This window comes from Callorhinchus milii, unplaced genomic scaffold, assembly GCF_018977255.1.
Source record: "Callorhinchus milii isolate IMCB2004 unplaced genomic scaffold, IMCB_Cmil_1.0 Scaffold2, whole genome shotgun sequence".
Lineage (NCBI taxonomy): Eukaryota > Metazoa > Chordata > Chondrichthyes > Chimaeriformes > Callorhinchidae > Callorhinchus > Callorhinchus milii.
The window spans coordinates 74,339,673-74,351,853 of NW_024704743.1; the positions used below are offsets into that span (position 1 = coordinate 74,339,673).

Genomic DNA, 12,181 nt, shown 5'->3' on the forward strand with positions numbered 1-12,181 from the left:
TTCTTTATAAATTTCTAATAAAATCAAAAGCTTTGTTGCCTGGCACATTTACACGTGACATTTTGCTGCTTCTACTAAATATCACATTTACATTTATTTTAGTAACTTGTCTTCTCTATGTATATTTCACTTGTTCAACTAATTTTAATCACATTTAAGTTCAGAGAAAGCTATATCTACACCATTAGTATTTCTACTGTGGTGGCTTTAAGCATTGTATTGTACTACCAGCAGCTTCTTTTGATCCAGTGAGTTCAAGCTATCCATCAAATGACCTAACCTGAGATTCTATACTGCTGAAACATTGATAGTGATCCACAGTTCAATGACTTATTTCCTATGGAGGATTAGCCAAATCAAGAGATCCAGAATAAGGTCTCTTGATCTGCATTTTCTTTGTGAATGTGCCTGTTTCCCTGAGAATTGCATTTTTCTACTCTTAAACCGTGTCACTGAAGTTATCAGGATACAGGTTTCCTTGCTCCTTCACTAATCTCCCAGAAGTACTTTGTTGACCTCGCCGAAACCAAGGTAAAAGCCAAAGTGAGTGGCTGCCACGACTACTTCGCCTCAAAAATCAAAAACATCCGCTTGGCTGCATCGTCCTCCCCCCACCCCCCACCATGTTCCCTTCCACCCCACCCGGACCATCCAAACCGCCTTCTCCCTCTGCCACAGCTCTTGCCACTTCCCCTCCTTACACTCCTTTGTCCCCATTTCTCCTTCCCTCTTAACCACAATCACCCGGATGAAGTTCACCACCTGCTACCTTGACCCCCTCACCACTCAGCTGCTGGTTACTCAACTCCCCCTTCTCTCCCCACTGCTGGCCGACACGGTCAAGCAGTCTCTCTCCTCAGGCTCTGTTCCACTCCCCTGAAAACGATTACATTTGTATAGCGCCTTTCACGTCGAGAAGACGTCCCAAGGCACTGGACAGTGTACAGCATTTCAGACCCGAGCTGGGGTCGAGGGAAGGGGGGGTGACTGATGGCGTGATCGAAGAGGAGGGTTTTGAGGCGAGACTTGAAGGAGGCTAAGGAGGGGGCGAACCCCTGCAGTCTGGTTTTCACCGACTGCCCACAGCACAGAGACCGCGCTTGTCAAAGTCACAAACGACATTTTCTATCTGTGACCAGGGCTCCCTCTGCCTCCTCATCTCAGCAAATGGTTTCTCCTCCCGCCCCCACCCGGTTACCTGCAGGGTACCCCAGGGCTCCACCCTTGGCCCTCTTCTTTTCCTCATCTATAAGTACCCTCTGGGTGATGTCATCCGCACACAGGGTAAACTTCCACATGTATACGGATGATACACAAATCTACTTTGCCTCCTTCAGCATCGACTCCAGGTCCACGGATGTTCTACCAGCTTGTCTTCACTCCTGCGGATCTAAACTCAACCTCCCTGGGCGCTCCCACAGAATCACTGAGCCAGTGCTCAATCCAGGCGTCTGATTCAACCCCCAGCTGTCCTTCCTCCCCCACATCTGGTCCGTGACCAGGTCCGCCTTCTTCCACCTCCGCCACATAGCCTACCTCCGACCGTTTTTACCCCAAATTCAGCCGAAACCCTTGTGCATCCGTGTCACCTCCTGCTAGGATTACTCCAACGCACTCCTCGCCGGTCTCCCCAGCTCCACCATTCATTCAAAAGATCCAGCTCATTCAAAACTCTGCCACCCGCGCACTTACTCAGACCAAACTCCATACCCACGTCTCACCAGTTCTGGCCAGGGTCCACTGGCTTCCCAACACCGAATGGATCGACTTCAAGACCCTCCCACTCGTGTTCAAATCCATTCACTCCCTGGCACCTCCCTACCTCTCCAACCTCCTCACTCCCCAATCCACCACCCGGCACCTCTGCTCCACTGGCACCATCCATCTGCTCGTCCCTCGCACCTTCCACCCCACCATCAGAGGTCGTGCTTTCAGCCCTGAAACTCTGGAGCACTCTCCCTCAGTCCCTCCTCCTTGGCCCCTCTCTCCCCTTTTTCAGGTCCCGCCTGAAAACCTTCCTCTTTGGCTGTGCTTACCGCCACTCCCCCCCCATCCCCCCGCCCCCATCAGGCTCCACCGCTGTTAGGTGCTCTGAGATGCTACCCTGCGTGGAGGGTGCTATATAAGTGCAAGTTGTTGCTGTTGTCATTGTTAACCTCCATCTTCAAATGTGGAGTCCTGTAGCTCAGTACTTAGAGCACTCGCCTCGCAAGCGAGAGATCTCTCTTCGATTCCTAGCAGGGCAAAACCTTGGGCAAGTTTCTTTACTCCACACGCCTGATAATTATCCTTCAATAAAAAAACAATTATAAAATGGGTCATTTCAATCCACGACTGTTTGTGGGACACTGCTGTGCGCAATTGGCTGCAGCATTTCACACACAAATATACAGTCCATTCACTTTATAGTATATTCTGTGAAGCGCTTTGAGACATCTGGAAGACGTGAAAAGCACTTTATCAAATGCAAGGATTGTTATTATTTACAAACTTAATTAGCAGATAATGTATAACTGCACTAAGCACAAGGATGATCTCTGTTCACATATTAGTACCTTGGGAGGTCCAGAACATTGCGGTGGGCTAGAAGCCAGATTGGAGGGTCTAAATACGGAATTGAGGACAGAACAGAATTCTGTATCAACTGTATGTTCTTCCAAGAGTGCATAAATTGAGCATTATCAGCACCCGAAAAAGTTTTTTTGTATTACACACATCAAGAATGTGGAAAGCAAGTGGTACAGACCCAATAGGCTGAACTGAATACCCTGTCTAGAATTGTGGTTGAGGCTTAATCCATATTAGCCTTTAAAAGGGAATTAGATAAAATAATAATCCTTGCATTTGATATAGCACCTTATCACATCTTCTAGACGTCTCAAAGTGCTTCACAGAATATACTGTAAAGTGAATTAACTATGTTTTGTGGGCGAAACGCGGCATCCAATTGCACACAGCAGTGTGCAAACAGTGATGGATTAAGTGACCAAATTATTGTATATTTTTTGAAGGGATTATTATCTGTAAGGAGAAAAAGTGGTATGTGAAAAGGCCAATAAAATGGAGCTAAATGGATTGCTCTTTTATAATCAGGACAGATTCAATGGTCTACATGGCCTCTTCCTGTGCTGTATGTAGCACATGATCTGAGAAACAGTTTAAAGCTCCTGGGAGAGTTAAAGTCACGTAGCACAAGTCTTAGTACATTCCTTGTTTTGTATATGAGGCTCCCATCAAATTATGCTTTGTTTGATTTTCAGCTTTCCCCTTGCAGAAATTAAAAAGCAGCAGTACTTGTGGAATTTCGCCTGCTCTAACTCTAAAACCCAGAAGCCAGTTTGTTTTGTACACAAGAATCTTATGTTAGGAACAGCAATATTTTTATTGTGATAAGGTATCTGCACATCAATTACATAATTTACATCATTCAAGGCAAGAACCAAAAATTCAATTTTCATCTTTCATTCATTCAACTCTTGCATAAGAGCAACAGGAAATTTGTTTTACCTGCTTGCTTGAAGAGCTAACTCACCTACCTCAACATGTGAACAACACTTCAACATAAACTGACAATGTTGCATATAATCATCGAGAAGGAATACTGTAGTAATGTATCACTCCATATTGTATATTCAGACTTCAATAAAGCTTCAGGCAAACTTTTAGTGAATTAAATTAAAATGCAAAGTTATGTTACATTTTAGTGCAGTGGTGACAAGGTTGTCGTGCAATGGCATGAATACTTATGCCCAATAATTATGAATACATTTGCAGTAGGTTTAAATTTGTTGTATGGCTTCATCCATCAAAGGTTCGAATGTCACTTTTTACAAGCATTACTTCACAAAATCTTTGCTGCTTTTTCTTTTCCTTTCCTCCAAACCTTTCTTCTTTTCTGGCAGTGACTCCTCGGCTTGCTTCATTTGCTGCAAGAGAAATGAACATATGTCTAGCAAATGTCTTAGTCTCTTAAAACATACACCTACAGGAAGTCGAGATAAGAAAAGCACATTCAGCCAACCAAAAGTCATTCAAAACTTAGAAAGTAAGGGTGTTAAAGGTTATGGAACAAAGGGTGAGTTTTAAGATAAAATGTGTAAAAGATCTGTCAAAATCTAATAAAATAGCAGAATGAGTTGAGTGACCTCTTTTCCTATGTGACTAACCACTTAACTCCCTCTACCAACACAATCAGCACAAGCTTTCAATTGCAATGCCCTAAAGCAACAGCTTTAATCACCTTTGAAATTGTACATATTTTTGTAGTACTGAACATACACATTTGAGAATTAAATTCAGGATTAGGAGTCTCAGTGTAACCTTATTAAAATTCAACTAAACTTGATTTGATGGAATACATTTACTGTAATGGCCTTCACTAAAAATAGAGCTGGTTCAATGATTATAGAATCACTGAAAGTTTACTGCTGTCTGTGCTGATGCTGGCTCCCCCACAGGAACTCTCTACTTGATCCTCATTCCCTGCTCCTTCCCTGAGCCACTTAATATTCTTCTTTAAGTGTTTCTCCAATTTCTTTTAAATAATGTTTTGGAATCACCTGGGAGATGCTAAGTAGAAGCACATCACCCTGGAGAAGGAGAAATAATCCAAAAGCATATCATGCTATATTAGTTTAGCATAGCGCTTAGTGCTCTTCTTGGTGTGTTGAGTATTGATGGGAGACGAAACAGAAAAGGAAGAAAAACATTTTTAAAAACAAACGATAATTAGACAAACATTCAGTCTTTTTACACTTGGTAAAGTAGGTCAATTTGAAGGAGGAGGACTTTTTCCCTTCCAAATGGGTCACTGTGGTGCTATTCGGTTGTCAGTGATTACCATACACTTCAAAATTTATAATGGACAAAACATATAGAATTACTTTAATGTAATCTACCTTCCATAAGCCTTGCAGTATCAAAACCTTGCAGCTATTTCCAGTATCAAAATTGTTAATTTTCTCATTATAAGCATTTTTTATAATCAGTCTAAACTGGCATGTTGTAATGTTATTCTATACCTGGCAGCATCACCTAGATTGAATTGCTCTTTAGAGACCAAGTGATCCCATTAAAGATGTTTCAAAGTTATTCTAACATGATTTCAAACATGAAACAAGCCGATAAAACCTATCTCCTAATAAACTAAACTGAACAACCAATAGGCATTTAAAACCAATAACAATACAACATTTAAATATTAAACAGAACTTCAAAAAACATGAAAAAATATTCCAATAGTTATCTGGTGTATTTTGATTGGAAAACTTAACTATTTTAGCTAGAGGGGAGTTAACAGATGCGATAGTTTACCCAGGGAGACAGGAGTTGTGCATAGTATGGGCAGCTTCAAGAGGAAGCTCTATGAGGAAGCTCAATGAAGATTTGATGGTGGAGAAGATTGGGGCATGCAAAAGAGGAAGAGACAATATGCAAAATTGAAATCAGTCAGATCATAATCCCATTTTATCGTTCTGCATGTTCCTGTTTTTAGACGCTAATTGTGTTCTTATCGTCTAAATCATCTGCTTACATCAGCGAATCTACATCATCTACCCCTTTCATTATTTTCCAAACCTAGATCACATCTCCTCCCTCCTGAGAATAAGTGAAGCTGTGTGAGCTTCACATTATAACTTAGAATCTCCATCGTCATTGCTCTTTTCTGAACCTTTTCCAAAGCATCAATAAAGTTAGGATGACCACAAATGCACATATTTCAAATATGGCCTCACATGCTTTTTCTTCCCATTTGGAACAACTAACATTCTCCCTCCAACAAAATGACCTACTTCTCAACTGAAGCAGAATTGAATGTTTGGCTATTTATTATTCGTTTTTAAAAATGATTGGTCTTTCTTGTGTCAGTCAAATGCCCTGAGATATAATCTGGTATATTATTAGCTTAATTCACAGCAGCCTCACATTCACTTGGATCATTAATTATTTTGCTTGACTTGAGGTTCAGATCAGCCATAATCTTATAGAATGGCGGAACAAGCTTGAGGGACTGAATAGCCTACTGCTGTTTCTGTGTTTCTCAACTTGTACTAATGGACGTCTTTAATCTTGTCACAGTACAATATCTTGTTCCAATATCCTGCATTGATTCACATTAACATCCCTCAGCCATTCTTTGACCTATCTCGTTAATTGACACACATCTTGTGTATGCTATTTATTTAGCCTGATCTATCTCGCTAGAGTTTTGATTCAACATATTTCATCATATTATAAGATGTGCTCTTTGCCGAATGATGCATGAATAACATGAACGGCAAGAGACAAAGACATCACTATCCCAAAAAGAGCTTTTTTTTATTTATAGAATTATTGAATTTGCAGCACGGGAGGCCTTATCCTCATCAGTCACATTTGCCCAAATATCCACGTCCTAATAATTCTGTGTGAAAAGATTAACTTTCAATTACAATCTTGAGCTTCTGCTCCTCGTTACCAATTCACCAACTAACAGCCATAATTTTTCACAATTATTCTCTCAGAACCTTTCAGAATTTTGGAGATTCCTAGCAACCTTTTTTGTTCCAGGGAAAACAACTTTCAAGCCTATCCTCATAACTATTACGTTTCAGCCCTCATATCATTGCACAGTCTTCCACTGTACCATTTTTATGTTTCTGATGCCTCTCTGCAGTGGGACACCCAGAACTGTATGCAGCATTCTAACTGTGGCCCAACCAAAACTCGTGAATTTTACATAACTTCCTTGCAGTATATGTGAGACCAGAATCCTATTGCTTTTTATGGGTATTTTTATTTTGATATGGCCCCCTAGTTTTCTGTTTCTGATCACTAAGAACATCTCTATTTCTGGTCTATTTTGCTTTTGTTCTTTTTCCCTAAAACATACTACTTTACATTTCAAAACAAACAGCATTTGCCAGCTATCTATACGCTCTTCCATAGTTTATTTTATTCTTCCTCAGTTTGCTGCACTCTTTTAATTTGGCACCAACAGCAAACTCAGAAATTGTTCCCTTGACATCCATTTCAATATTCTAGGACACCGAACATCTGGGCCTGGACTCTTCTACTTTAAGTTCTATCTGTTTATTGCTAAGAGTTTTCAATCTAACTAGCTAATTTGCCATTCACTGTCTGAGTTTTAACTTTCCTTAAAAGTCCCACATGTGGAATAATATTCTGTGTTGTGCACAAATTGGCTGCCACATTCACCCACAAAACACACAGTCACTCGACTTTACAGTATATCATATAAAGTGCTTTGAGATGATCTGATGTGAAAGGCGATATAGCAAATATAAGGATTATTATTATTACTATTGATAAATTAGATAGCCCTCATCCACTCAAAACAATCTAGTACACGTATGGCCTACTGCTTCTAAATCAAGGTTGACTAATCTTTATAGTCCATGCTTTTCAAATAAACATTGATAGCTTCTGCATATAATACTCTTAAATTACTAATCACATACACCAATGGTTAGCATGGAAAGTGCACATTACATTGCTGCAGTATAGGATGCTCTTCTAATATTGGGATTGTATTATTGGGTAATGTACAGAGATCAGCGAGGTGTACTTGATCTGAGAGCACTCGATTCTATTAAGTCATCCAGAAATCATCCTATTTCATTCTCCAGCACAACTGCTCTCTTTCTCACACTGAACACAAAATACAAAAATTTAGGAAAGCCACTTCTCTTGGAAAGATGAAACATGGCCTGCCTATTTAACTTTTGTCTATTGATTCTCAATGACTGACATAGGTTTCAAAGATAACCAGTGTTAAAAATAAAGATAGATTAAAATAATTTTGGGAAATAAATAAAATACATTAAAATAATAAAATGCAATTTAAAACATTTTCATAGATATAAATGGGCAGATAACAATTTTAAAATTGTACCTTGCTGCTGCAGTTAAATCTAGTCATATTGCCAGACAAGACATTCACTTTTTTTCATTCTTATCAACAAAGAAACAGATATAACTGAACTGCGTCAATCCTACTCCTGTGGGAATATTGCAATGGTAAATGTAATCAGACTGAATGTTGAAATAGAAAATATTAATCTTGAATGTAATCGAAATGTCACGAGGAATTATATAACTGCATTCCACAAATTATGTCTACGGGTTTAAAATGGTTTTCATAATTCTTTTAATTGATCTGAAAGCTTCACATATAATGACAACACTGATAAAGAAAAACCTTGGTAGATTCCCATTTCAGCTATTCAGTCAGTCAGCCTTACAAACAACATGAAGTATTTCTAGATGATGAATGACCATGTTGTGGTTATATTTTCAAAACATCTACTGCAATTTCGATTCAGTCCTGTGGGACATGAATTCTAACAGCTGCTTTGATCTGTGGAAAATACTTCGATTTAATACTTTGGTGCCTCACTTTTTCCATAACAAAAACAGCTGCTGCAATAAATACAACAGAAAAACAACAGACAAACAATTGGTCCATTATTAGCTTTTGAAATGTTATTGACATATCAAAATTATATTGATTTATGAACATTGCTGATAAAAAAAGAACAATGTTTTTCCTCAGCACATCCAGCAGCCAAACACATATCAAATTTATTACAGAAAATGTGACACTGCACAACGCAGATCATTTGTAAACATGCACCATAGATGTACCACATTAGTATCTAGTAACTCAGAGCATTCTCCAGAGCAAGAACTGAGCATTTTCAGTACTCTAAAGTTAAGTAATAATTCTCACATTTGGTATAATGTCTCACATCAGGACTATTGAAATCTCAAAGTACTTCACCGCACTGTAAAGTGTAGTGCTTATTTTGTGGGTGAAACTTATAATTTGTGTATATCAATGTCCCACAAATAGCCATGAGGTTTTTGTATGCACCATGTACGTGCACACATGCTAAGCTACCAAACAAAATATCCAACAGTTGTGAAGTGCTTTAGCTGAATTTAGGGTGTCAGAAGCAAATAGATAGTGGTTGAGCATATTCTCTCTGAAATCAGGAATACAGGGTTTCAAAATTTTGAAGGGAGTTGATATTTTTCACACTTCTTACTTGATTTAGGTATCAGCTCTTAGTTATCAGTTGGTAGCTCAAAGGTGTGTGTTCAAGCCACACATGGGGACTTTGAGCTCATGGTCTAGGACAGGCTGATATGCCAATGGAGTGATGTGAGAGCATTGACAGAGGGGTCATCCTTTGGATGAGATATTAAAACCAAGGGCTGTTTATTCAGGTGGATATTAAAGATTCCATTGCTCATTTGAAAAGAGTAAGGTGTTCGTTCCTCCCAGTGACCTGGTCAGGATCCCCGCCTTCCGATAAAATTGTTTATTTATCTCATTACGGTAAAACACTGATGTGCGCTAATTGGCTGCGCTATTTGCCTACAAAATAGTCATACAGTTTACAGTAAAATCCTGTGAAGTGCTTTGAGACGTTTCAGTGACACGATAAGGCGTTATATCAAATGGAAGTATTATATTTTGAGCTTTAGTTAATCGTTTTTCCTCACGATTTTAAAATATTCAAGGATTTGTTTTAATTGATTCATTGCTTTAAATTATTCTTTCATACATTGGGGTGGAAAATGCAATGTTTCATAATAGATTGAATAATTACTATCAAATATATTATTCTCTTGAGCAGAGAGCCCTGCAGCGTGAGGAAGGAACTGAGTGAGGTAGAACAGAGTGAGAATTCTGTTAAGGAATTTGGTGAGAGTGGGAATTCAGTGAGGGGGAAAGTGGTGCATAATTATAAAATATAGAAGTTATATTAAAGTAATACAAAACACATCTGGGAAAATAGCAGGGCAGCTGAGACTGGTTGCATGCACAATGTGTGCCATGTGGGACCTCCAGGATGCTTTGTGTGCCCTGGACAGTCACGTGTGTAAGAAGTACCTTCGGCTGCTCGAGCTTGAGCTCAGAGTTTCCGAGCTTGAGGAGAGGCTAGTGTCACTACATAGTGTACGGGAGGCTGAAGAGTTCATGGATTGAACGTTTCAGGAGGTGGTCACTCCACAGCCCCAGAGGGTTCAGAAGGAGAGTGAATGGGTGACCACCCGGCATAGTAGGAAGAGGGGACGGGCGGTGCAGAAATCCCTGAGTGTGTGACACTCACAAACGGTTCTCTGTATCGAATATTGGTCAAGGTGATGACACCTCTGGGGAGGGGAGTCAAAAGCAAATGGATGCACAGGGGAACGCAGGGAAGAGTGTCAATGCAATTGTCTTAGGGGACACAATGGTGAGAGGAGTAGACAGGTGTTTCTGCAACCAAAGATGTGACTCTCACATGGAATGTTACCTCCCTGGTGTCAGGGTAGAAGTCATCACAGAACGGGTTCAAAACGTTCTACAGGGGGAAGGGGAGCATCCAGAAGTCGTGGTCCATGTTGCAATCCATGATGCAGGGAAAAAAAGGGCTGAGATCCTACGGGGAGAATAGTAGAAGCTAGGGAAAAAGCTAAAGAGTAGGACCTCAAAGGTGGGGATCTCTGGATTACTCCCAGTGCCTCATGCAAGTGAGTATCAAAACAGCAGGATCAAACACATGAATGCATGGCTTGAGCAATGATGCAGAAAGGAGGGCTTCAGGTTCCTAGACCACTGGGACTAGTTCTGGGGCAGGTGAAACCTATACAAGATGGATGGGTTACAGCTGAACAGGGCTGGGACCAATGTCCTCGCAGCGAAATTAACTAGTGCTGTGGGGAAGGATTTAAACTAATTTCGAGGGGGAAAAGGAATCAGGATGTAGCCTTAGAGAACAAACAAGTGACATAGAGGTTGGGAGAGACGAATAGCAATGTGATAAGGAATATCCAGAAAAAGGAGAGATTATATTGGGGAGAAACAGACTAAGTCGGTCTTGGAGTGCGTGTGTGTAAATGCACAGAGTGTGAAAAATATGATTGGTGAGCTGCAGGCACAAGTTGCCACATGGGGTTAAGATGTAGGGGCAATAATGGAGACCTGGCTCAAACAAGGGCAGGAATGGGAGCTGAATACTCCTGGCTACAATGTATTCAGGAGGGACAGGGAAGAAAAAAATGGAGGGGGAGTGGCAATATTGATTAAAGACATGGTTACAGCCCTGGAAAGGGACGAAGTGCTAGAGGGCCCAAAAACGGATCTATTTGGTTAGAATTAAGGAGCAGAAAAGGAGCTGTTACTCTGTTAGGTGTATACTATAGACCACCAAATAGTGGGAAGGAGATAGACGAGCAAATCTGCAAGCAGATTTCAGAAAGATGCAAAACCAATAGAGTAGTGATAATGGGGGACTTCAATTAATCTGACATAGACTGGCAAAATAACAATGTAAAGGGTAAGGAGGGGGAAGGATTCCTGAAATGTGTGCAGGATAACTTTCTAGAAAGAGCAGTCAATGCCACAGTATCGGAGGAGAGGGTAGAGAAATTGGATAAGATAAGAATAAAGCAAGAGCAGGTGCTAAAAAGGTTGTCGGTGCACAAGGTAGATAAGTCACCCGGTCCGGACGGGTTGCATCCTTGGTTACTAGGGAAGTAAGAGTGGAAATACTGGAGGCTCTGGCCACAATCTTTTAGGGAGTACAATTTCCAAGTTTGCAGATGATACTAAGCTAGGAAAAGTAGTAAACAGTGAGGAGGATAGTAGCAGACTGCAAACGGACATGGACAGCCTGGTAAAATGGGCAGACATGTGGCAGATGAGGTTTAATGTGGAGAAATACGAAGTAATGCATTTTAGGAGGAAGAATGAGGAGAGGCAATAGAAGCTAGATGAAGTTTAAAGGGGGTGGAGGAGCAGAGAGACCTGGGGGTTCATATAAGTAAATCTTTGAAGGTGGCAGGACAGGTAGATAAAGCTGTTAAAAAAGCATACGGAATACTAGACTTTATAAATAGGGGCATAGCATACAAAAGTTATACAATTAATAATAAACCTTTATAAAACACTGGTTAGGCCTCAACTAGTGTACCGTGTTCAGATATCAGCTGGGTAACAAGATTCAAGGCTCACTAGCAGGAATCCAGTATTGTTGCACAGAAATCTTGTGCAAAGATTGGGGGAAGGAAAGAGAAGAGAATAGAAAAGCAACTGAATGATGAGTGAATCCTAAAAACAGAGCCAACAATACATGGGAAGAGAGTCTGGTATTCAACTCTGCTTTACACAGATGCAGGTTTTTGATGC

At 40.4% G+C, this 12,181-nt stretch overlaps 1 protein-coding gene across 1 annotated transcript in view; it reads right to left on the reverse strand.

Annotated features, from left to right (window-relative positions):
• Nucleotides 1–3,225: 3,225 nt before the first annotated feature.
• The window catches only part of ano10a (anoctamin 10a), a 50,619-nt gene continuing 41,663 nt past the window's right edge, over nucleotides 3,226–12,181 (reverse strand). The window contains exon 13 of the mRNA XM_007906393.2: nucleotides 3,226–3,926. Coding sequence (XP_007904584.1) covers nucleotides 3,837–3,926 — 90 coding nt within the window. The 3' untranslated portion in view covers nucleotides 3,226–3,836. The remainder of the gene's footprint in view (nucleotides 3,927–12,181) is intronic.